The sequence below is a fragment of the Carassius carassius genome, chromosome 26 (assembly GCF_963082965.1).
Source record: "Carassius carassius chromosome 26, fCarCar2.1, whole genome shotgun sequence".
NCBI classification, from domain to species: domain Eukaryota; kingdom Metazoa; phylum Chordata; class Actinopteri; order Cypriniformes; family Cyprinidae; genus Carassius; species Carassius carassius.
In genome coordinates, this window is record NC_081780.1 from 1,296,302 (window position 1) to 1,320,322 (window position 24,021).

General features: G+C 36.5%; 1 protein-coding gene across 2 annotated transcripts; it reads right to left on the bottom strand.

The window, feature by feature from the left end:
• Nucleotides 1-1,031: 1,031 nt before the first annotated feature.
• On the bottom strand, nt 1,032-23,993 carry gas2l3 (growth arrest-specific 2 like 3). Of its 2 annotated transcripts, none has more exons than XM_059510585.1 (9): nt 23,848-23,993; nt 18,163-18,218; nt 15,386-15,563; nt 12,164-12,273; nt 11,931-12,069; nt 9,555-9,618; nt 8,919-9,054; nt 6,086-6,193; nt 1,032-3,739 (listed from the first exon to the last, which is right to left on the bottom strand). In XM_059510585.1, the coding sequence occupies exons 2-9, from the start codon at nt 18,187-18,189 to the stop codon at nt 2,750-2,752; spliced, it is 1,752 nt and encodes a 583-aa protein (XP_059366568.1). In that variant the 5' UTR covers nt 18,190-18,218; nt 23,848-23,993; the 3' UTR covers nt 1,032-2,749. The 2 variants fall into 2 exon arrangements, with proteins under 2 accessions (XP_059366568.1, XP_059366567.1); XM_059510584.1 differs by lacking the exon at nt 23,848-23,993 and adding an exon at nt 18,310-18,328.
• Nucleotides 23,994-24,021: the final 28 nt, after the last annotated feature.

A 24,021-nucleotide genomic window follows, 5' to 3' on the forward strand; every position in this document is an offset into this window, starting at 1 on the left:
CCAACTAATCTTTTTAATATTAGTCTATCATCTGATGGATACACGAGCAAAACAGAATGATATATCCAGAGTTTGATAAACTCAGACAACCCCAGATATTAAGCAGCGTATTAAGGTTTTGAACGGGGAAAAGCTGTACGTACGTAGTCAGATATGATCCATAAAAGTGGGTAGAGAGCGCCACGATGTGGTTAAACATCGAAAATGGTGTGTATTAAATTGCTACAATTGAATCGTTTGAACCAAGACTTGCATGAGTTGGTCCAAAGAAATACATGCTTACTTTATGTTGAAATGCTAAAAATAAAATTAACAAAAATTGTTAGATTTTTAAAAAGTGATTATATGTTTGAGCATGCTGACTGAAAATAACTTTTTAAATAAACGTGGAAATGCTTGATGCACCAAAATGCATGTTGACAATTATTTTAATTGAGATAGCATTATAGTTTTTATTATTATTTTGAATAATATTTATTTAAATAAGTTTTTAATAATTTTGACATTTTTTGTATTTTTAATGTCTAGAATTTTTTATTCAGTTTTAGTTATTTTAGCAAATTAAGTTAATAACTAAATTAAGATGAGATTTCTTGGTAACTGGCTGAATTAAAAAAAAAAAGTTTTGTACACATTTACACTACAAAGACAAAATGTTTTTTTTTTTTAGTTACCATTTTAGTTTAGTCTTTTTTTTATGGTTTTAGTTAACTATAATATCCATGGCATATATTACTGATTAGACAAATTAGATTAGATTAGTTAAATATAAAATACTGGTTATCTTTGAGTTTGTAGTTTTGTGTTTTTAGCCACTAGGCTGCAGCACTATCACACACATGAGCTATTATAATCTCATATCAATGCATTTTATGGATGAGAACAAAGAGATAGATGTAGTAAAACTCATTTTATTCACTGTAATATTATCCTGATATTTACACAATGACAGTACAAAAATTAATATAAAGTAACCTTACCTGGTGTTCTGAACAAATAAGTTGCTGTTGAAGTACGCCACAAGCAAAGTATACACTGTATAGATCTTTATTTGACAGAATGCAAAGACACAAACAAACAAAACAACAAAAACAAGCTACATTCAAAACAAACTTTTTCTTAAAGTGCTGGAAGAATCTCTCTCACACGATCTGGCGCACAAATATATAATTAAAAGAACCACATCCGAAAAAAAGAGATTACCCTTAAACGTAAAATTTATATTTATAATAACCTTTCTGTAACTCTTGAACAAACTGGTAAATATTTAGCATCGTCTTGGACAGTGTAATAAAAGCTCAGGTGTTTATGGGCATGACTGAGTCAGTAGTATTCGTGTGGCGTAAAGGAGGTAGCATTTCATTTAATAACAGCTGGCTGTCTGACCAACTTAAAACATACAAATTAAACTGCAATACCTGCCAAACTAACCATCCTGACTAAACACAGTTCTTCAAGTGCGTTTGATAATAAACTACACCTATATTTCAACAAACAAATTTAAGGCACGTCGAAAACCCTAAATACTCTAAAATAGTTTTTAAAATGTGCTCTAAAATGATGCAATACAAGATTCAAACATGAATTTCACTTTGGTTGCCATAGAGAGGGTGTTTCTGCATATTATGGGGTGTCGGACAACAAAAGTGGATTCATCTACATATGTCTCTTATGTAATACAGTTACAGTGCTCTCAATGGAAATATGAAGTGGATACAGAACAGCAGACCTTTGCATGTGTGCCCCACAGCACATTATACATAAAGACAGACATTAGTTTAAACACACACACACACACTTACCGCTTTACCTTTCCAACACTCTTCTAGTGTTTCTTATGAGCTCAGAATACATTGACATACAGTGAATAAATGATTTACGGTGTCAATAAGTAATACTAATACATTTATAACCCAATCAGGAGTCAAATCAGATCACATAAAAAAGTAACGGATATTAAACAAAAAAGATGATGATATGAGTTTTGCATAACCGTGCATAATTTCAAACACTTAAACTAAACCTATAAATGCTTCCTAAACTCTTAGCTAAAATAATGATAATTACAGTAGCTAAAGAAGAATTAAAAAACGTGATAATTTGTGTAAAATGTATCCGAGGCATAACCTGATGATTTTTTGTATGGCACAAATGAAAGCTTGAGATGAACATTTTGACAGATGCCAAGAAAACAAACAGATTATGGCAAATTTAATTTAATTTAAATGAACAAAGAGGCTGTTAAAGACAGATGTGCAATACATTTAATTGTACTGAATTAAAAACCTAATTTAAATAGCTCGGCCACTAGAAACGTATTTGCAATGTTTACAACAGACACCCAATTAAATGGACTGCACACGTCACAGCTTCGTTTTATTTAAATTAAATTAAATATAGCATCTGAACACATTTGTATATGACCCTCTATATATCCCAGCACAAATGAAAGCCGGAGAAGTTTTGACAGATGCAAAGCAAACAAACAAACAGATGATGTCATAATTAACTTAACGTAAATGAAAATGATGAGGCTGTCAAACACAGATGTGCATTACGTTTAAAAGGTTGTTTTGAATTAAAAGTCTCATTTTCATAGTTTGGCTAGATATATAGCCTATCTTAAAAATGTACTTTCAACATTTAAAAAAATACAACAATCACATCACAGCCTCGTTATCACTTTAAATTAATTATGGCATCTGAATAAATCCGTATGTGAAGCGTGACGCTACATATCCCAGCCTTCTTAGTTCTTTACCCTTCTCTTATTGTTCATCTCAAAATAGGGTTCGTCACGTTTGCTGGGTTTAGTCCGTGCCGTGTATTTGTGGGTAGTGCTGTTGGGCGCTGGTTTAGTAGTGCTGCTCACAGCGGGTGTCTGGACGGGAGGGTTACTGCTGACCAGAGGTTTCCTGAGGGTTGTTTTAGCGTTGACAGACACAACGGTTCGTGTAGCAGCTGTGTTCTGCTCTACAGATTTACTCTTGCAAGGTTTTGCGAGAGGAATCGTCTGTTTGGGGTTATTTGAAACCAAGCGAGGGGAAATGGGACGGCCCTCCCTGGACCCTATGTGCAGGGCGGAGGCAGGGGAAGGAGGGCGTCTTTGGGCGAGCTGCGAGCGGATGGGTACAGCAGGCGGGCGTGCGTCACGGCGGGCCGGTTTCTGCACACATGTCGGTGGGGCTGAAGGTTTAGGCAGCTTGCAGGTGGGTTCGGGACAGACGGGACTGCGAGGCTGAGACGGAGATCCACGCGGACGCAGTTTGGTCTTGGATGCAGCGGAAGGGGCTTTTTGGGTTGACTGGGGAAGCGGGCTTCTTTTCGGGACGGGTGATGAAAGAGGGGTCATTTTCGGTGAAGCGGTAGGCGTGTGAAAAATCTTCTTGGGTGCCGCGGCTCTGTGAGGCACTGAGGGCGTGGAAGCGGGCGACTGGGTGAAACCACGGGACGCGGGTGTAGGCGTGTTGGGTTTGGACACAGATGTTGTGGAGGATGACGATGAAGATGATGATTCTGGGAGGAGGTTAACGGCTGCGATGGGGTCCATTGTGGGCGGCTGTGTGGCCTGCAAGCTGTGGGCGGGGCCCGAGCCGGACGGGCCTTTCTGATAGGCTAGAATCTTCTGCTCCAGAGTGGTGAACTGCAGCACGCGGTCAGGGTCGTATTTCATCAGAAACCCTTTCAGAGTGTCCCAACCTCCACCGACACGCACCATCACGTGCTTGCCATGGAGCATCTAAGAGGGAGGACTTTAATTAGTACGCAATATAATGAATAGTAGTGATGCACCGAAATTACCTTTTAATAATCAAATGTACTTAATAAATCAACACCCAAATTAAAACTAAAGATGTTTATAAATATGCAAACTTCCCATAATACAGTTTTTATTAGCCAAAAACAGAAAATAAAATATTTAATAATCAATTATTAAATCAAATAAAACAATTAACACTTAAATGCATATAAATAGGTAAATTGCACAAGGCAATGTTTATTAGTTTTTATTTAGCAAAAAAAAAAAAAAAAAAAAAAAAACATTTAATAGTCAATTACTTAATAAAAAAAAAAAAAAAAAAAAAAAACTCAAATTAAAACTAATAGTACAGTATTTAAACATGTAAATTAAAAACAAAACAGTTATTATTATTTTATTTAGCCAAAAAAGTTTATTTAAATCAATTTAATCAAATTTAATAATCCACATTAAAAAAAAAAAAAAAAAATAAAATATATATATATATATATATATATATATATATATGTAAATTGTGCATGTATGTAAATATATGTAGAAGATGTTATTATTCGATTTTACATATTAGATCTTTTAAAATAAAATGTATTTAATAATCAATTAATTAAATTGAATAATCAACACTGAAATAAAAAATTTAACTGATGCACCGAAAGCAATTTTTACACAAAACCAGTTATCAAAACTCAAATATATATATTTTTTATAATCAATTAATCTAATTGATTTAATAATCAGCATGTAAATAAGTTGTACTAACATATAACTTCCACATTAGCCAGTTTTATATGAACTTTTTCATTGTATAATTATGTTTCAACTAATTTGTTGTTGAAATACAAAAATATAAAAAAAATGTCTGCAATATAAGCCTGTTTTTCCTGACAGATTTATACACATTAATGTCAACAGGAAAAGTAAAAATCTAAGGAAAACGTAATTTAGTGCATATATTTATCATAATGCTCCTCTCTAGAGTTTTTTTTAATAAGCTAACTAAATAATGAATTTATGGATATTGAATGACTTTTCTGAGGTAAATCTGATGTTTTTGTCTTTCTGTGGACACTGACTGAACAATTACATGAGACATGAATAATTTCACTTAGTTGTACGGTTTAGTTCAATATACATTTTAATGTTCATTCACGTTTATTTCATGCTATAACCAGCAGTAATAAGGAAGAGATGATTTCCTTCCTCCAAAACGGTTCAGGCTGAAACAAAAAATACATTTTCGTTGCAACTCGATTAAACTGGCTTGATTTATTGGCATGTAGTTTGACCGCAGTGTTTAATCAGGAAGAACATGTTCACACGGCGTCTGTGTGTATGTGCATGTTCTACCTAATCTGGATGTGTGTGTCTGTGTCAGCGAATGTTATGACAGTTCAGGACATGCTGGTTAAACAAACTAGATTGGCTTTAGCGGATTGCTACAGTGGTTGTGAATGAGAGCCAAGCGTGCTCGGATGAGTGTGTTTGCATACGGTTTATCTGCAGTGTGATTTTAACAGAATGAAAACAAGATCATGTAAAACAGTGCCGATTCTAATAATAAGCATGAAACGAAAATTCACCCTACCTACTTTCTAAATGCATTTTACAGATCTTGATAGATGAATGTGAACAATTCATCCATGCATGTGTTTATTTTTGATCAAAATGTCATAACTGGATCTTCCAGTGAAAGACACTTCTCTTTGCAGGGCTTTTCTAAACAGCTAGTGCTCCTAAACCTTTTTTTAAACCTCTTTTACAGAGCTTTACAGAGCCACGCCCACATCTCAACATCCAATCAACAGCTGATACATAGAACCAAGTCCCAGCCTACAGTTATCATTTCTGATCTTTTACACTCGGATATATAATCACAATTATATATCCAATTATATATGGGAAGTCGTGGCCTAATGGTTAGAGAGTCGGACTCCCAATCGAAAGGTTGTCAGTTCGAGTCCCGGGCCGGCAGGAATTGTGGGTGGGGGGAGTGCATGTACAGTTCTCTCTCCACCTTCAATAACATGACTTAGGTGCCCTTGAGCAAGGCATCGAACCCCCAACTGCTCCCCGGGTGCCGCAGCATAAATGGCTGCCCACTGCTCCGGGTGTGTGTTCACAGTGTGTGTGTGTGTGTGTTCACTGCTCTGTGTGTGTGCATTTCGGATGGGTTAAATGCAGAGCACAAATTCTGAGTATGGGTCACCATACTTGGCTGAATGTCACTTCACACTCACACACTATATGCAAGAAAAGATCTGTTGCTACTTCCACTTTATTGTGGCTTTAAAGACTCGTAAAATAGTCTCTAAAAGCTGCTCCTACCCTGATGAACAGGATCTTTTCTCCGAGCCTGTAGCGTCCCTCAGACAGATACTCGATGGAAAACTTCTGTGTGCAGTTACATGGAGGGTCATCCTGGTCCGCACGATCCTACAAATCAGAAGAGTTTGTTCAGGTGAAATGAGAGAAAAATTAACTCATTTGCAAGATGCAAAGATAACAGCTAGTTTGTAGATGATGTATGAACTTTTAGCGCTGAACTCAGGACCCGCGGAAGTCCCACTGGTTATTTGGCTGACTGACAGTGAATTTGGTGCCCGATATGAAGCATGTTTCTAAACAACAGCTGCTGTTTACACACTCAAACAATAAACTCAAATGGAGATGTGTGATAACTGGGTCAGAACGAAGAAGGATGCTGAGCCTCATCATGCAAGAAAATCTAACAAATAAAATACATTTTCTTCAAACCTGTAATATTCCTGAACATGTACAATATTTCAGATTAAGCCAGTCTTATTTTAGTATCGCTGAGATACTATTATTGTTTTTTATTATTATATTAAATTTTATTTTATTTGTATATTTTCCACATTTTATTTTATTTTCAGTTATTTTATTCTCATGTTTGTGTTTTGTTTTTAAATATGTCTATATTGTTTGTAACCAAGTTATTATAGTACTTCAACTTAAACGAGAAATTATCCCTTGGGAACTAGGTGAAAAAAATGATTTTTTTTTTTTAATAAACACACTAATTAATATGATTTTTATGGTTTTAGCTTCAGTTTACAATAATAACCCTAGACTAACCCTAGAATTAAACTGTGAAATGGGTAATGATTTCTACAGAAAACATTAGTATTAACCGAGCGGCAACCTCCTGCTCTCTCTCATGAATCCAACAAGGAAGTGACTAAAAGTGCAATTCATCGACTGGCCGCTTGAGGCTGGCTGCAAAATGGAGTCAGTCCCATAGACTCCCCATGATAAAATGCCCAACTTTACCGCAGAAAAAAAGGTTTACAGCCTGGTGCAAAAATTATTTTGGTCTATATAGCTAATTTTGCCCTTCATGACAACTGTGAGGGTGAATTTTTTTATAACTCATCCGTTTAAATTATATTAAGCCGTAAGATTCTGCATAATTAAGGGCGTGGCCACTTGACTGACAGGTGGATTGCCGCTGCCGTCACCACTTTCAAGGTAGGTGGGCATGGCTTCAGCAACCAACTCCCCCCTTTATTTCCCATTTTCGATTGTCCAGGAGAGTCGCGCGGTGACGCGCTGCAAAGATAGAGATGGCCCGCTCTGCACACTTTATGCTTCAAAAACACTCTTCAGGATTCTACGGGTGACGTCACGGACACTACGTCGATGTTTTTATACAGTCTATGGTATTAACATTATATTATACGGAATTATACATAATATATATACATTATATTATGTGGAACAAACTTACACATTTGCACATATATTGTTGCTCTTTTGTTAGTTTTGAATGCTTTTATTGTCCTCATTTGTAAGTCACTTTGGATAAAAGCGTCTGCTAAATGACTTAATGTAAATGTAAATTTTGGATTCTTGATACAATTCTAGGTAAAATAGCTGATATAAAAAGATTGTTAATGAAACAATAAGCCCCAAGAAGCCGTGGTTTACAGTAAATTTATAACAACTAAGGGGCATTGTTTTTTTTTATAAAAACAGTATTCTTCCCCCAAACAATGTAGCTCCTCAGAAGCAGTTGTGGTTGCAACAAAGTGGTTGCCAAGTAACACAAAGTAAACAAAGGTGTATGTTTGTAGAGTAATTTACAACAGCTTTGAATGCGGTTCAACCAATCAGAATCAAGGACCGGAACTCCGTTTTATCACTTCTAGTTTTTGTTACACTGAAATTGAGGAAAACAGTATCTCAGTATCTCTCTCTCTCTCTCTCTCTCTCGTGTTGTCACGGTACCAAAATGTCAGTATTCGGTACAGATACCAGTGAAAATCCCCGGTTCTCTGTACCATAGCAAAACACAAAAATATGTTAATAAAAAAAAATAAAATACAGTTTTTATCACTAAAAATAAAACCAATGCCATTCTTTATACTTATCTACAATTGTGTTTAAAGTTTTTTTTACAAGTAATATAATTATTAAAAACAGTAAACAAGTTTTACCCAATTTAGTAATATTTCTAGCCCAATGCCGTGAATACCTTTAAATTGACACTGGTTTTACGCAAATGAAACGGTAAAATGCTTGTGAAGTGACTCAGAACATTTCTGGTGATGCGGTTTATGTATCTATATCCTCATCGAGACAGCAAATGCTGAAATTACTGCAAGCGTCACACGCTTCAGTCTCTGTAGTAAACTAACCATTCATTCATTCACACAGAGACGTGCAGAACATGCAGGATTTATATTTCAACCAACTTTTGCGGCATATGGAGATTTGATTTGATTAATTTATGCTAACTTTGACAAATTCCGTGACTGTCCATATTAAAATGTAAGTTTCATTTTCATGACTGGATTTTGAGATTACGTCCGCGTTTTCTGCTTAGTGGAAATCATAGCGATATGCATCAAGAACCGGGTTGATCGGGTACTCGGTACCACCAACCTGCTACCTTGACATTTTAATTTTTTTAGTACTTACTTGGTATTGAAGTACTGGGTCTTTTGACAACACTAACACACACTCACACACAGAGCTTGTCCTGTTGTATAATGCACATTTTGCAGGTTGTCATCTGGATAATGCATGTATACAGATCCAGCTATACATACGGTTAACAAACTTTAAAAACACTAGGATCATAATTCAACTCAAACTAAAAGCCTGACCTTAGTGTGCTACAGTGTGTGATACTCACGGCGTGATACAGGGCTCCGTGCTGACAGCACACAGTGAATGTTTTTACTGGAGACACGTGATCCGTCATCATTAGACTTTCCTCCAGTTCAATTTCCTTCTCCAGTTTAACCAAAACCGGAGGTTCTATCCCATACCTAGACCAACAAACAAACAAAAAACCCATCAACACACTGTCCTAACAGTAAATTCTAATGTTTTACATGTTACTTTGGGTTTTTGTCCTGGTTAGCTAATCACAATTTAACTTAACTTTGCTACAATGATCATTAAATGCCATAAATAACTGCTGATTTTCTCAAACAATAAAATTATGTCAAACTCAAATCAGAATTTTTAAATGTATTTGGTAAGTTTCAAGGTAATAGTCAAGATAATATACATTCAGATGTTCATTATTGCAAAATAAGGCCCTTACTTACAGTCACCGTTGTGTAATTCTAGAAATTCAGATTTGTTTTAGATTCTCTACAGCACAATAGCTGCTCTAAGCACTGAAGCCAATTAAATCCTGTGAAATTCCTGTAAATTTGCCCTCCACCCAACTTTAAAGCCCCTAAAGCAAGCCCTGACCTCTGACCCCAAAGCACAACCTGACATCTGTCACCTGCGGGATCATCAGAGCCGGTTCTCTTACCTGGAGACGATCCGCCCGATCTCCAGAAGACACAGACACACCTGCCGCGGCTCTTTATGCAGGACTGAGGAAGGTAGAGAGCCGTTACCATAATTACTCAGCAATCATTCATTGTCAAAAGTTATTAAGGCTACAGATACAACCGATACCATATGCAAACAATTAATCCTAGTACATTAAAACACAATTTTTTAAATATGCAAGTTAAGTAATATTTGATAAACAAATTCCCTTAAAGTTTTTTTACAGAGGAGATTATGTGCTTTTGTTCATTTTATTAGCTTGTTTTGAAGTGTTACTGTTTTAGTTTAATTTATTAATGTTTATTTTAGTTTTTATTTATTTCCAGTTAATCATTTTGGTGCTTTAACTTAAACTTCTAATAAATTTAGTATTCATCCAAAAAGTATAATTTTATGTCATCCTTATTTCAATTAACAAAAATATTTTAAATATTTTTACTTAATAATTATAACTCTATTATAGCAGTTTGTTCATATAAATGCATTTTCATTTGATAGTTCTATTTCCTGCAATTTTATGTTTAAATATGCAAAATTATTCGTTATATAACTACATATACACACATTTGCATACATTTCCAAAACAAGAATCTAAATATTTGGAGGGGGGGGGGGGGGGGGGTTATTTTGCTATATAAGAGTCAAATGTTTTTTTAGGTCTTCATAAATCAGAAAATACGGTCACCAGTTAAAAAAAAAAAAAAAATGACTTCAATGTTTACTACGTTCCACTAGTCTGAAAGAAGGCATGTTATGGAAGCCAATGGCCAGTGCATGAAAAAAAATGGTTTTGACTAGTTTCTTGACTTGAATGGTTTATATAATGAAAATCAAATAATTTCAAATTTAAAAAGTACAAAATATTCATAATTTCGGGTCTTAAAACTCCAAAAAGATCATTATTTAACCTTTCAACTCCGTAGTAAACTCAGTAGTAAAAGTATTTTCAATGCAAACAGGTCAGCCAATCATAATTTTGGAAATAATCTCAAGATGTAAAAAAAAAAAAAACTTCAAGAAAGTCTCGTTTGAGCCACATGCACCACTGAAATTCATTTGGGTTTGGAAACTTGCTGTCCCCTCTCTCACACCAGCCCGATTAAAGATCACACTGAGTTCTGTCAGTTTGCATCCCATAATGCACGGTGACACACGGACTGATAACTGGTGCTCTTCAGGACAGCAAGCCTTAGGGCCGTCAGGTTAATAACTTACACCCCAGATCACTCGCACTCATTAACATCATGGATTAACGGAGAGCCGGGGACGTGCGGGGCCACAGATCCTCTGAAACAATTACGGCCTGTTAAACAGCTCAGAGAGAGACACACTAGCACAGAGGACCGACAGGATGACGCTGGTCTCGGTTTAAATACATTAATTTAACCAACATGATTAAAGTCCAGTTCTAATGGACTGATAGTGAGAGACAGGTGAAGTCTATCTAATCTGGAGAGCCGCTCCAAATCTTTCAACCCAGTCTAATTTTTCTTGTAATATTGATATAAAAATAATCATGAATCGTAGCACGCAGATCTATGAAGCCAGTAGTTTAGTGATTTCCCAAATTTGGTTAAATTTTTTTGGTTTAATTCTTTGGATTCTGTTTTAAAGCTTTATTTTATTATTTTTTTTTTGCAATCAAAAAGCATGTCTAATTACGTGAATTTATACAATTTTAACAATATCTTATTAACATTTTAAACAATGCTATGAATTGCTTTATTTTTTTCCAAAATTCCATTTTCCAGTAAAAAAATTTGGATTCTGTTTTAATGCCTTAATTAAATAGTAATAATCAAAAAACATGTTTCATCAAGTGAAGTCATACAATTTTAACAATTGAATATACTATTAAAATATTAACAATACTATGAATTGTGTATTATCTTTTCCGAAATTCTGTGATGTGTGTTTTATGGTTTGTAAATGCATAAAATATTATTTTAATTAATCCTTTAATATTTGAATCAAATGGAAAAAAAAGGGAAATAAAGCTGATTAAACCTGTGCATAACAGATTTGTATTATGAAAATTAATGGTTAAGTGGAAAAGTTTGAAACATTGCACGATATTCATAAAAAGGATATTCCAAACGATATTCTAAGCAGAGTATCACTTCATTTAGTTTTAATGCAACAAGCAACATTGTTTTAAATATTATACAGAGCTCTCTAGAGATGGATGTTGGATTGATGTGGCAGTACATTCATCATGACAGAAATAGAAACTAGGCGATGCACAAAACATCCAGTTCTGCTTATGAATGAATATTACAATAACTTAACTGTTAACCACAGCGGGGAATTAATTATACATTGCACCTAGACACCAGATCAAAAGATCTCTTACCCAAACCCTCAGACTCAAACAGATATGTCTCGTCCACTCCTATGTGACGACACCAGGACAGAAAATTCGCTGTGTTGTCCCGAGAGAAAAATGATCCAGGGGAGGCGTTTTTCTTGAACTGGATTTTCTTTGACAGCAGCTGTTAACAAAACGTAAATTACACACGAACCGTAACTCCTTCGGTTATCCGAGCTGTATTGCCGGCCACCACACATCATATCTTCCTTACGCACCTGTGTTTCCGAATCCTGTGGGATTTTACTCTGAAGAATTCCAACCAAACGACACAGTTTAACACCGTTGTCCAGCTCCTCCATGAAGCATTCGGGTGTCACCTGCTCACCTACGAAAACACAGATATCTATGTTTCCAATGACCTCAGAACCTTTAATTGAATTCAACATCATCATGTCATCCCGAGCTGGCTTTGAGGAGTTCAGTATCTTCGTTTTCACGTAGAGGGCAAAACAAGGCTTTCCTACCTGTTATTTTTGCCAGGATTGTACTTAGCACTTACATACTAAAACAGTGACCAGATTCAGTATAAATCTTACTGATGATGCACACTATATACAGTTATACAGATGTACTCAGAATAGGAACACAAGTAATTCAATATGCTTTTCACATTGAAAACAATTATATAAAAAAGCCTAATGTGGCTTAATCCATTAAGACAGTGATTTTGGGGAACCAGATCCACTATACACTATGTTAATTAAGCATACTATATACAGCTAAGCACATGAGCCCAGAATATGAGTGCAATGCCCAAAGTTTCATGTTAAGCAGTTTCTTTCCACAGTTTTCTATTGGAAAATGCTTAATGTGTTACATTGTTTTTCAAAGTTCATCTGCTTGCTTGTATATAGTACGCATTATCAATGAAATGTATACTGAATGTTATCTTTTAATATCACTGTATAAGTTCATATTAAAGGTGCAGTAAGTAGTCCGTCTGGCAGACTGACTGACTCAACACTAATGTGGGTTGCAGATTAAGAATTCACAAGAGAAATGAACTTTTTATTCCTCTGGTCATAGAGCTTTTTAAAGGCACAATATGTAATTTTTCTGCTTTAAAAATAGCAGATATCACTATATCTATGTTATATTTTTTTTGTTGTTGTGTACTTACATTATCCAGACAGTTTCCACGAACTTTAAAATCCGGAGAAAATTATAGTTTAATAAGAAGACACGGCACGTTTCTTTATTTCCGTTTTGTCGCCCGTCTATGGCGTCATATAAACTTTGACCCCTCTAGTTTATCTAACTTCCTGCGGAACCGCCAAATACAAAGGTGAACCGAAGCAAAGATGAGACGAAGAAGAAAAAGTAGTAGCTAGCCTTGATCGAGACTATTATATTTTATATTTATATTGTTTATATTCGTATTTATACTTCAATCAATAACTTAGTTATGGATCATGATTATGCTTTGCCTGCACGTTCTGTGAAGCGCAAACGTACGGGTGAAATAAATGACCTGAGAAGGTTTTGGGACAAAGATGAAACGACACACGGGTAAATATTGGAGTTGCATTTCCAAGATAGAGAGAGCTTCGTGACAAGCTGAAACTACAGAAAGATGCTTGCATTCTAATAAACAGGTATGCATCCATTCAGCTAACTATATCTATCTGTATATTTTGTGAAACGATGATGTCTTGTGTAAAACGCAGACGGACTAGCTCTCATGTAGAGTATAAAGTAGCTTCAAATGCAGTTCACTATCTTGTTCGATATCATAGTATAAACGTAGCCTTATTATAATTATTAACGAAAGGCAACCGTGTTTTTTTTTTACATATATTACTACTAGCTAGATGGAATATTGATTTGATAGGGGTCTGATAATTCATATATCTCTCCGTTCGAAAATACGTGATTGTCAAAATACTAAGGCCGGTGACACACTGGCTGCGTGCTGCTCTGCTGCGTGCCAGAAGCGTGGCGGCTGCTGCTGCTGTAGGTGACATAGAGGGAGACCACCGACAGGCCAGGCTCTTGTCTTCATGACAACAATATCTATACTTCATGTTGAACAAATATAAAGCCTACTGAAAAAGGACGTCGGTTCTATTTCTAGCATGCACACGTTTTCCGCACGGCTCGGGCCGCGCCTGAGACACGCGTCTCACGCAGGCAGTCTGCAAGCTCTAACCTATTAACTTGGGAGCCGAATTAAAAACTGACACGCCACGCAGCTGAGACGCTTGCGCCACGCATCCAGTGTGTCGCCGGCCTCAGTTAAAATGAGTGAGGAATGTGGGGAGCGACAGAGTGCGTGTTCCAATGAACAACAACTCCCATGAGCCTACGCTCTTTCCCAACGTCATCAAAGTACGTCTCATGTTATTGTTTTGACTGAGTGACCCCTGGTGGCCAAAAATTCCATACTGCATGTTTAACTGGATTCTGAGGGTTTATAGGTCAAAAAGAATCTGCGATCTGGTTTACATGGCTGCAATATGGTGTGTTTTGCACCATCTGGCAACCTGGGGTGTCAAAATTGTATTGGGTAAACTGGCAGTGGGCGGAGTCACAGATTAAGAAAAAAAAAAAAAAAAGAGACATTCCGACACAGAACACATTTCATATGATTCATTAGAATAACTGGCTGTAGCACTGTTTTTTTGGGGGGGGGAGAAACAAATGTGTGAACTTGGCATGTTTCTTTAATATCTGCAAATTTGGTTTTTATTCTTTAGTACAGTCAAAATATTACACAGAGCACTTTTAAGGACAAGTTGGAACGAGACAACCTTTACAATGAGGCAAAAAGTTACTTTCCAAAACCTTCACTCCGTCTGTTCTCCTCTTTTGTAGCTTGCCTAATCTTGCCTTTATCTAGTTGCCCCTTGCAGACGAATTGCTGTGTTCTTTTGTAAGTTGCTTTGGATAAAAGCATCTGCTAAAGGCATACATGTAAAATTGACAGGCCTATGCTGCATTTCTATGACTGTTTTGTCCTCCAGGTCTCCACGTCAGTCACGTGACTGAAAACTACAACTACAACAAGGTCAACAGCACAAAACAGTCATATTTAGAGTACTTTGTTCAAATTCCACAACGCATTTAGTGTATTATCTGTAAGAGGACTATAGGATTACAAGGACTTAATGTAAAAAAAACAAAAAACAAACTGAGCAATAGGTTTATGGGTGAATGTTCTTTGGCCCCGGTGAACATGCTCAGCATGTGGACAGACAGGTATAAGGGAAACACCCTCCATTATTCTACAAAGACTGAGAGATTGAGTTCTTGTTTCGGGGGTCGTATATCACTGTTATACGAGAGCGACGTCGTTTTCCACACTTCTTTGCTTGATATACGAGTCTTTGGGTTTTAGTAATTTGACAGACGAAAGGAAAATACATTTAGACTAATAATAGCAGTAATTTTTTGCTTTCATGCACTGAGAGAGGCTCGTTTTGCGTGAGCAGGTTTACCCAGCATGCCGCTCAGCCAGATGGCCAGATCCTCCTGCATGGGCACCAGCGTGGCTTCGTGCCGCACGGCCAACCACTGGTCATACTGGAACACATCAGCCAGACCCGGGCCGGGCCGGGGAGAGCGCAGGCTGCGAGGACTCTGTAACGGGACATCAAACTTCTCGCCGAAGCAAGCCTAGAGAGAGGAAAACTAGACAGTTCAACATGTGCACAGAGAAACACACACAAAACTGTCTTGGGGCCACAGTGACCCCCTCACACAGTTTCCACGCTCTTTCTCCGGAAAGACAGAGACCCTGCTGAGATCAAGGCAGTTTGCAAACACTCAAGCACTAACAAACATGACTAATCAAACAAATGAAAATTTACACAAACAAAGAGTAATAACATTTATATAAAACAACCCTCTCATAAGAGAACTTCACACAAACATGCTGAAGTTAAAAATTAAAGCTTAAGTATTCAAACAAACCCTTCACCATGAGTATGAGTAATACTACTATTGAAAGACTCTTTTATTGATTTGACTGCACTGAATTGACCTGGACAGTGACAATGTTATAAAAATGTTTTTTGTGAAATGTTTTAAAAACATTTACGCAAATGTTAAGGAAACATTGCATTTTATAATTATGCAATCATTATATGAATGTTTTCTGAATGTTCCAAAACAAGCAGTAGCATTTTTTTACAAATGTTACACGAACGAATATTAATATTACTGGAAGAATGTTTAATCAAAACTATAAGAACATTTTTTACTTGGGGAGCTGCTTTTTAGCTGAATCAAATTAGTTTCAAATAGATTCATTTTGCAACATAAACATGAATTGAACCAACTATAACACTATTGTCTTTTGGAGCTGTTTTATAACAGAATTTGGATTTGTCTCGTATTTAAAGAATTTGATCATTAATTCTGTTAATTTATTTGTTTATTACTTCAAAGCTGCTTTAAAACAGTCTGTATTGTATAAAGCACTATAGAAATGAATGTGACTTGACCGAGACTGATGTAAAACATCTGTTTGAAACACACAAACCACAAAACCATAGGAACATTTACCAATACTCTGCACGACCAGGTCTTTAAAAGAGCCTAAATCACACTGCTGTGCTGGGAATGACACAAAAACAGAATAACCATTTATAAAAAAAAAAACAAAAAAAACAGAGGCAGCCCACTCCGAGAGAAATCCCATAACCCTTTCTGTACATGAACCCTGCTGTTCCCACACATGCATCAAACTCCCATGAGGAACAGAGCGAGTGAGAGCTTCAGGCTCCTACTAACACACATATGGAGTGTTTCTTCTGCTTGTGCACAAAGCCTGACTAATTAAACAGGAAAGCGTTTCCTTGTGGGGGGTTTTATTCATATTATACAAGACATCCAAGATTACCATTCCATAGAAGATTACAGTCAGCTCTGCTTGGTTAAACTTTTATTGAAATGCACTGTCAAGTGTTTGCTTGCGGACCGCTCTAATTCTCACTTATGGTTGTTAACTCAAATGCAAACAGTCTGGCATGTTCAATCAATCACACAAATGTTGCAATAGCATTACATTCACACATGACGGACACATTCTGAATTACCAATCACTTCAGACTCAGACAGGAAGGTGTAAAATCAACAACATGTCTGGGATTATCTATTTGGAATGTTCAACAGATTATTAACATTCAAACATCAAATTCAAAGCGATTTAGAACACAAGTGGCGGGAAATATTGCCCTGGAGCCGTATGGAGTCAGGTTTCCTCTTTAAGAAAAAAGCAGGTGTATCTGAGTAGCTCTTTTCAACAGATAATAGCTTAAAAGTATGTGTGTGTGTGTGTAGTGCATGAAGAAGGTTAGAGATGCACCATTTTTGTTACATTATCAGTTGATCGAAGAAAATTTATTTAGTATCAGTCATTATTAGATATACATTTGTGCATGCATTTAACCCTCTCAGGCTCAAATTAAGTTTTAGTAACTTAGTAACTTTAGTAACCTTTAGTAAAGTTTTTAGTACTCCAGATACATAAAATATGTATCTGGAGTAATAAGGTTTTTAGTTTTTAACTGTTGCAAATCAGCAACGCCTGCCTTGAGAGGGTTAATGCTCAATTTACATTTAGATTAGCTTTTTAGTTACCTAACACTCACTTACAGTTGATCTTATAAATACTACTGATTCAATAACAGTGCTAAAAGTAACCCATATTAATCCAAATTAAGAAATTTTTCATTACAATGTTTATGTAGCATTAAAAAATAAAGATTTTAGTTTATTGTTTTTGACAAAATAAATGATGAATGTCATCCATTTCAATCCAAACTGTACAAAATGTTTGTTACGCAGCATTTAAAGTTACATTTTTATTTTTTTATGTTGACAAAAAGAGTATAGAATTTTGATATCTGCCATAACATGAAATAATTTATTTTATCCGTCTTTCAAATGTTACATGGAGTATGTATTAGTCGCACCATAAGACAATGCCATTATGGTTTGACTTATTGTCAATCACCCATCTCAACATGAAACTCTTCTCTAACTATCTAAGATTTTAACCCACAACATCACCAACATAATTTTCTTCAAAAAAACCATATTCAAACTATAACACAGTGACACAGCGGCTTGCAACACACACACACACACACACACACACACACACACAAAAAGCTGATCTTGGGGATGCAGGTTCGAATCCACTCTCCCTCCAATTCTATAAACATGCAAAAGCACATATACAAAAGCATAAATTCATAAAGTTGCATACCTGCAAACCAGCCTGAACTGCCATCATTGGTTAAAGGAGAGATTCACGTCCACATTCTGAAAGAGAGACAGATAAAACGCTGTTAAAACAGACACACATCAGCTCAGACACACCAGTTATTTCCTGTAACTAAACACAAACACATACAGTTCATGTCAGTTTACTCCACTTAAACACTGTCCATCCCAATGCAGGATGGTTAATATCGCCTGCAGCTCACTGTTAAATGTTTAATAATGAAAAAAAAGGAAGAAATCACTGTGACCAAATACCAGAGAGCAAGCAGCAAGATTAAGACAGTTCAGTCAACATAAGCACAGCTGAGGAAACAAAGCAAATGTCTCCTTTCCTTAAACACACACTCACACACTTAACACTCACACAATAACAGTCACACTCACATACACGCTTGTCAATGACATGCTCATGTGAATCCTAAATCTCCATCATCTCCTCAGTGAGAGACACTCACCTGAGAGAAACACACACAGAGACGAATCCAGTCCAGCTGCCAGCAGACAATCCACCTGAACACCTCAACGCAGTATATCCCACCACACACTCCTGCAACGACCCGCTGGCAGAGGATACGAGCACGCACGAGAGAGAGAGAGAAACACAGATTGACTAATGAAGCCGCTCAGCAAACCCCCATCCAATCCCAGCCAAGCATTTACAATGGTCCTATTGTTACAACCCCCTCGTTCACACACACACACACACACACACAGTCCAAGGTTCATTCGCACTCAGTCCTTCACAACAAACTCCTCCATGACAGCACACAAAAGAATCTGGAAATTTTTTTGAAGGGCACCAAGAGAATAAACAATCGCTTTCTCTCTTCACCACGACACAAGAAACCACAGAGAGGGAGAGAACTAGTTAATTACTGGAGGAACAGCTTGAGAGCTCAAATCAAGCCCGTCTTGTGTGCACTTCAAGCCCACAAAATGTCAAGCTGCGGAGAACAGCGGAGGACACACAAACCCAGAATTGATGTCTGTGGGTTATGAAGTGGGTGGCAGTGTGGCTCCGGGTCTCAAGGGCCACATTCCTCTGTCAGAACATAACTGCTGGTGGAAAGAGTCCGTCACTAACGGACACGCTGGCCGAGAGACACGTCCAACTACTCGGTGTTTATTTACAACAGAGTGTGCCTCTAAAATGAACCGTGTCTCTTTAAAGGAAAAAGGGGGTTCGGTCTGAATTAAAACGCTGTCATCATTTACTCACTGACCTTGTTCCAAAACATGCAATTATCTTTTTCAGACAAGAAGATATTTAGCAGATTGCAAAAGTAGATGGTGACAAATAGCTGACAAGCTTCAAAGGGACAAAAAAAGCATTAGTAAATGAGGACTTAAAATTGGTGAAGAATTTAAATATGGACTGGATTTATGATGCATGAGTAAAAGATCCATTTTAAAACATGTCTAATTAAAGTTTCAGCCTAAATTACATAATTCCTTTTATGAAAATGATTACATTTCGTCCCTTTGGAATTGTAAAGTTCTACGTATCTGACATTTCTGTCCAAATTTAGTTATTCACGTATTCTTATTCTGTGACAACTTACTTATATTATGTGATTTACATAATTTTTTATGTTGTTTTGAGACTTTTTATCTAAAAAACTAAAAGTTTCTATCTAGACAGTCGAATGGAATGCAAAAACTTTGAAGGTCAATATCTCAAAATTACTCGGAATGCAGATAAAACCTTATAATTCCAAGAATCTGATTTGTCAGATTCTTAAAAATAGAAAGTGACAGAGCGGTTAAACATAAATAATAACAAATAATGACTAATTAACTATTACATGTTGTAGAATCTAGTACATGAGTCTGGTTTGGTTTTATAATTCACTTTTATAAAGTCCCTGTTTAATTTTAAATCACTTTGATGGAAAAGTACATAAAATTTGATTAATTCTTTCCCTCTAAGTTTCACGGAACATCAAAGAACACCATTTAAAACTATATGATTTTGCATAAATGAAAGGATTGCACTAAAAACACAACTATTTAATGTTTCAGTCCAATCATATGTTTCCTTAGTCAATCATATATTTCCTATATTTTTTTAATTGAATATAACTTCTTAAATTCTCAAAAGTAGACAACAACAAATAGCTGCAATAAACTTCAAGTTGAATAAAAATCAACAAAGAATAATGACTTAAATTAATTATAGTATGACTTCAGAATAATTATATGTACTAGTACATGAGTCTAGTATATGACAATTTTTTATGTAACATGACATTCGCTTTGATGGAAATGTTCAGCACTTTTTGAAATAAAATTCTATTACTCATGTTTTTATCTTTTGATAAAAGCATGAGTAACTTCTCAGCAGACGATCTGCTCACTTAAACTTCGCCCTGAAAAAAGATACACCCACAAAAAAAAAACACCAGACAGTGACGTGCTGCAGAAATGAGGCTGGGTGGAACATCAGACAAAACACAAAGCACTCTAACGTTGTAATCTTACTATAATGAACGTCTGCGTGAGTAACAGTCGATTTGTCGCTTTAATTAAATGCGACGACACAAAGGGAGCGAGGACTGGGGGTGTCCACATGGCTCCTCAGGTCACCACATAATCACGTAAGAGGATCACGCTTCCAGACGCATCCCCGTTGGCCGGCTGCTCCTCCTCCCTCTAGACGTGAGTCGACACGTGGCACATAAATGCGTGTTTATTTGCATGTATGTGTGCACCAGTGGCTTGCACATGGGTCCCAAAAATAGCCGGCCATCAATCAAAGCCCCTCCCCTTTCTGCTCTTTTGTGGCATTGCTTGTGATCTTAATTGGCCTGCCAGTTGCTTTCATTAGTAGGCAGAGCTATCAACACACACACACACACACAGAATGAATGGTCCCAGAGAGGATGGGTGTCCGATAAACCATGGGTCAGAAGCCAATCCCCAATGAAGCAGAGTAAAGCCCCTCTTTACATTATACACCTGCCACCAGCTCTAGAACAGTTATCTAAAAAAACCATGCAAACATCACACTTTTAAAGTTATTTTTTCCACACCATCACAGACTTGAAGAAATGCAGAATTAAATCAATTGCTCACCAATGGGTGCCGTCAGAATGAGAGTCCAAACAGCTGATAAAAAAAAAAAAAAAAACCCATCACGATAATTCACAAGCAATCCATACAGTCCAGTCCAAAAAGAATGTCTTGAGAATGAAAAAAGATGTGTTTGTAAGGAAACAAAAATCTTTTAACTGTAAACTGTTGCTAAAATACGAGTCGATAATCCATAACGCTCCCTCCAAAAAAAACAAAAAAAAGTTATCTTGTCTGAATCAGAGGAGAAATATGCACATATCGAGCAGCATTTACAAGCCAAAACAGTTCTAAACAAATGATGGCACCCATTCACATCCATTAGTGAGCAAGTGATGTAATGATAAGTTTCGTCAAATCTGATTAAGAAACAAACTAATCTACATCTTAGATGGCCTGAGGGTGAGTAAATTTCATTTCTTGGTAAACCGTTCACTTAACGGACACTGGCTTGAGTGTCTTGAGCTCCCTACTAAGAGAACATTAGGTGCATTCAGTTGCAAAAATGTTTAAACATGCTCGTAAAATACCCAAAATGTTGTCTAGTTAGAGAAATGACACACATTTTGGGACACGTCACTTCACACAGTTTATCCCTACTGAAAAGAAAAAAGGAAAACTATGTTCTCAAGCTTCTACAATTACAAAACAAAGCTCTCAATTCACCAAAACAAAGCAATCAACACAGCTCAACATAATGACTAGACCACAATGATTCACACTCATTAAAATAAGGGCTCCAAATATATTCTTATTTTGTTTTGTTTTTTTCAGACAACAATTCTTAAAATAACCATTTTTCCTTAGTTTAAAGAATTTTTTAAATCTGAAGAACCTTTTTCCACCGTAATGAATCATGGAAAGGTTCCACGAAGGTTAAAGGTTCTAAATGGAACCGTCAATGCCAATAAAGAACCTTTAGATTTCAGATTGCAGGACAACAATGCTGGCAAGCACTTAAAACCAATGGAGACACTCCCTGGCATAATGTAAACAGAAGCCGTTGTCATGGTGATGCAATGCTGTAAGACACTAACAATTAAGCAGTCAGCAGCAGCAAGCACAGAGGGTCTGCCGCACCCCCGTCCCACTAATCATCTGCTCTGGGTCATTAATAAACAAACAGTAATCCAAGATTCATAACAATGACCAGCATGTGCACCAGAGATCATTGGAAATTAATCCCACCATTCATTTATTTCAGGATTTACCCCCTTCTCCCTCCTCTCAAGCTCAAGAACCCCCTGATGCAGCTTATCAGACAGATGGTGGTAAAGTTGGGGTGTTTTTGGGGAGGCTTACATGAGTTTACACAAAAATAACAATCATACAATTAAAGACAGTATGAAATTCTCACAATATATTTTCTTAATGCATGTTCAAGAGCTTACTGTGAACAATTCATCTATGCATGTGTTTTGTAATGTTAAAACAAAATGTATAACTGGACCTTCTGGTGAAAACGATAGAAGATATCAGAATATATATATAAAAAAGGTAAAGAATAAATGCATTTTCTCATGCATAAAAAAAAACAAAAAAAAAACACTGTTTCCATATTAGTACTTGATTAATAGAGGTTTTCAATGGCCAATGCCAACAAAGATATCTTTAAAGCAGGTTTGCGGATAAAACTGTTAAAATTATGTTATTTATATATGAGAACAGTTTAGTCATGCCAACAAAAGTGTGGCAACAGACACACATGTTTTACCCAATATCTATAAGAAAAATAATTGCTATGGTTTTAAAATGTCCAAATATCCTTAAATATCGGACGGTAAATCGGTCTTTTCTCATTGTAAACTGCTTGGCATCAAAGTGTCTACTCAATAAATAAATGCAAGTTATTCACAACATGCCAGGCATAAAAGAATAACTCAGCTTCCTGAAATGTTTTACTGGCATTTTAATCTGTTAACAGCACTTCATCATGACCAAGAAAATCTTTGGCGGTAAACAGAATTCCCTGCCAGAGCTCAAGGACATGCTGAAAACTTTATGGCTGCAGTTTCCATCAGGAAACACCTGCAGTTTTCCCCTCCTCTGGAGCTGGATGTATATTTAGCACACATCTTTGAGAGATGAAGCTATAACATTCAGTCTAAAGCTCAGATGATCATCATAATGAGCAGTTTTAATGAGATACGTGGCTGAATATGAAACATGTTTGGGCAACATCTCAATGTCCCTGTAGGAACACGTATCTGTCAGTCACCACTAATAATTGACACATTCAGAGACAGACAGCTCAAATTTTAAGACCATTCAAACTCAAACTATTATAAAGTGATACACTATAGCAAATATGCGTTTTGTATTTTTAAACGGTGGCTGATTTATCACGCATTCTCCGTGGAGAAGTCATGCGACTTATTAACAATTCTCATCTTTCAGTGTAGATGGCAAAAATAAACAACAGAAAACGGCTTTTTATGATTTAAGACAGCCTTGTTGACATTTTATTTCCTTTTCTAATAAGATTATCTTTTAAAACAAGGATATAATGACCAAGTAAACAAAGTCCTCTCTCTCCCTGGCCTACTACTCCGGTTTCGAGATTTTGGGGATGAAAAAACAACACGAATAAACTCACCAGAGTTCAGTGTGTGTATTTAGTTGTTTGTAGTTGTTTCTCTTCGCTCCGCGGCTGCAGGGGTGCGCGCGCGTTGACGCGCATCAGCTGAAGCTGGAGCTGCTTTTCCTGCACGCGTCTTGGAATGTTCAGTTGAGAAGGATTCGCGGTTTAAATCAGCCAATCAGAGCAGAG

Excerpts from the sequence above, each read along its gene's own strand:
- gas2l3 (XM_059510585.1), bottom strand. The coding sequence starts at position 18,189 with ATGATGGCAGTTCAGGCTGGTTTGCAG. Across the intron at positions 12,070-12,163 it reads CACAGGATTCGGAAACACAG|CTGCTGTCAAAGAAAATCCA; the intron begins GTGCGTAAGGAA and ends TTTTGTTAACAG. Across the intron at positions 9,055-9,554 it reads ATCGGGCGGATCGTCTCCAG|GTATGGGATAGAACCTCCGG; the intron begins GTAAGAGAACCG and ends TTGTTGGTCTAG.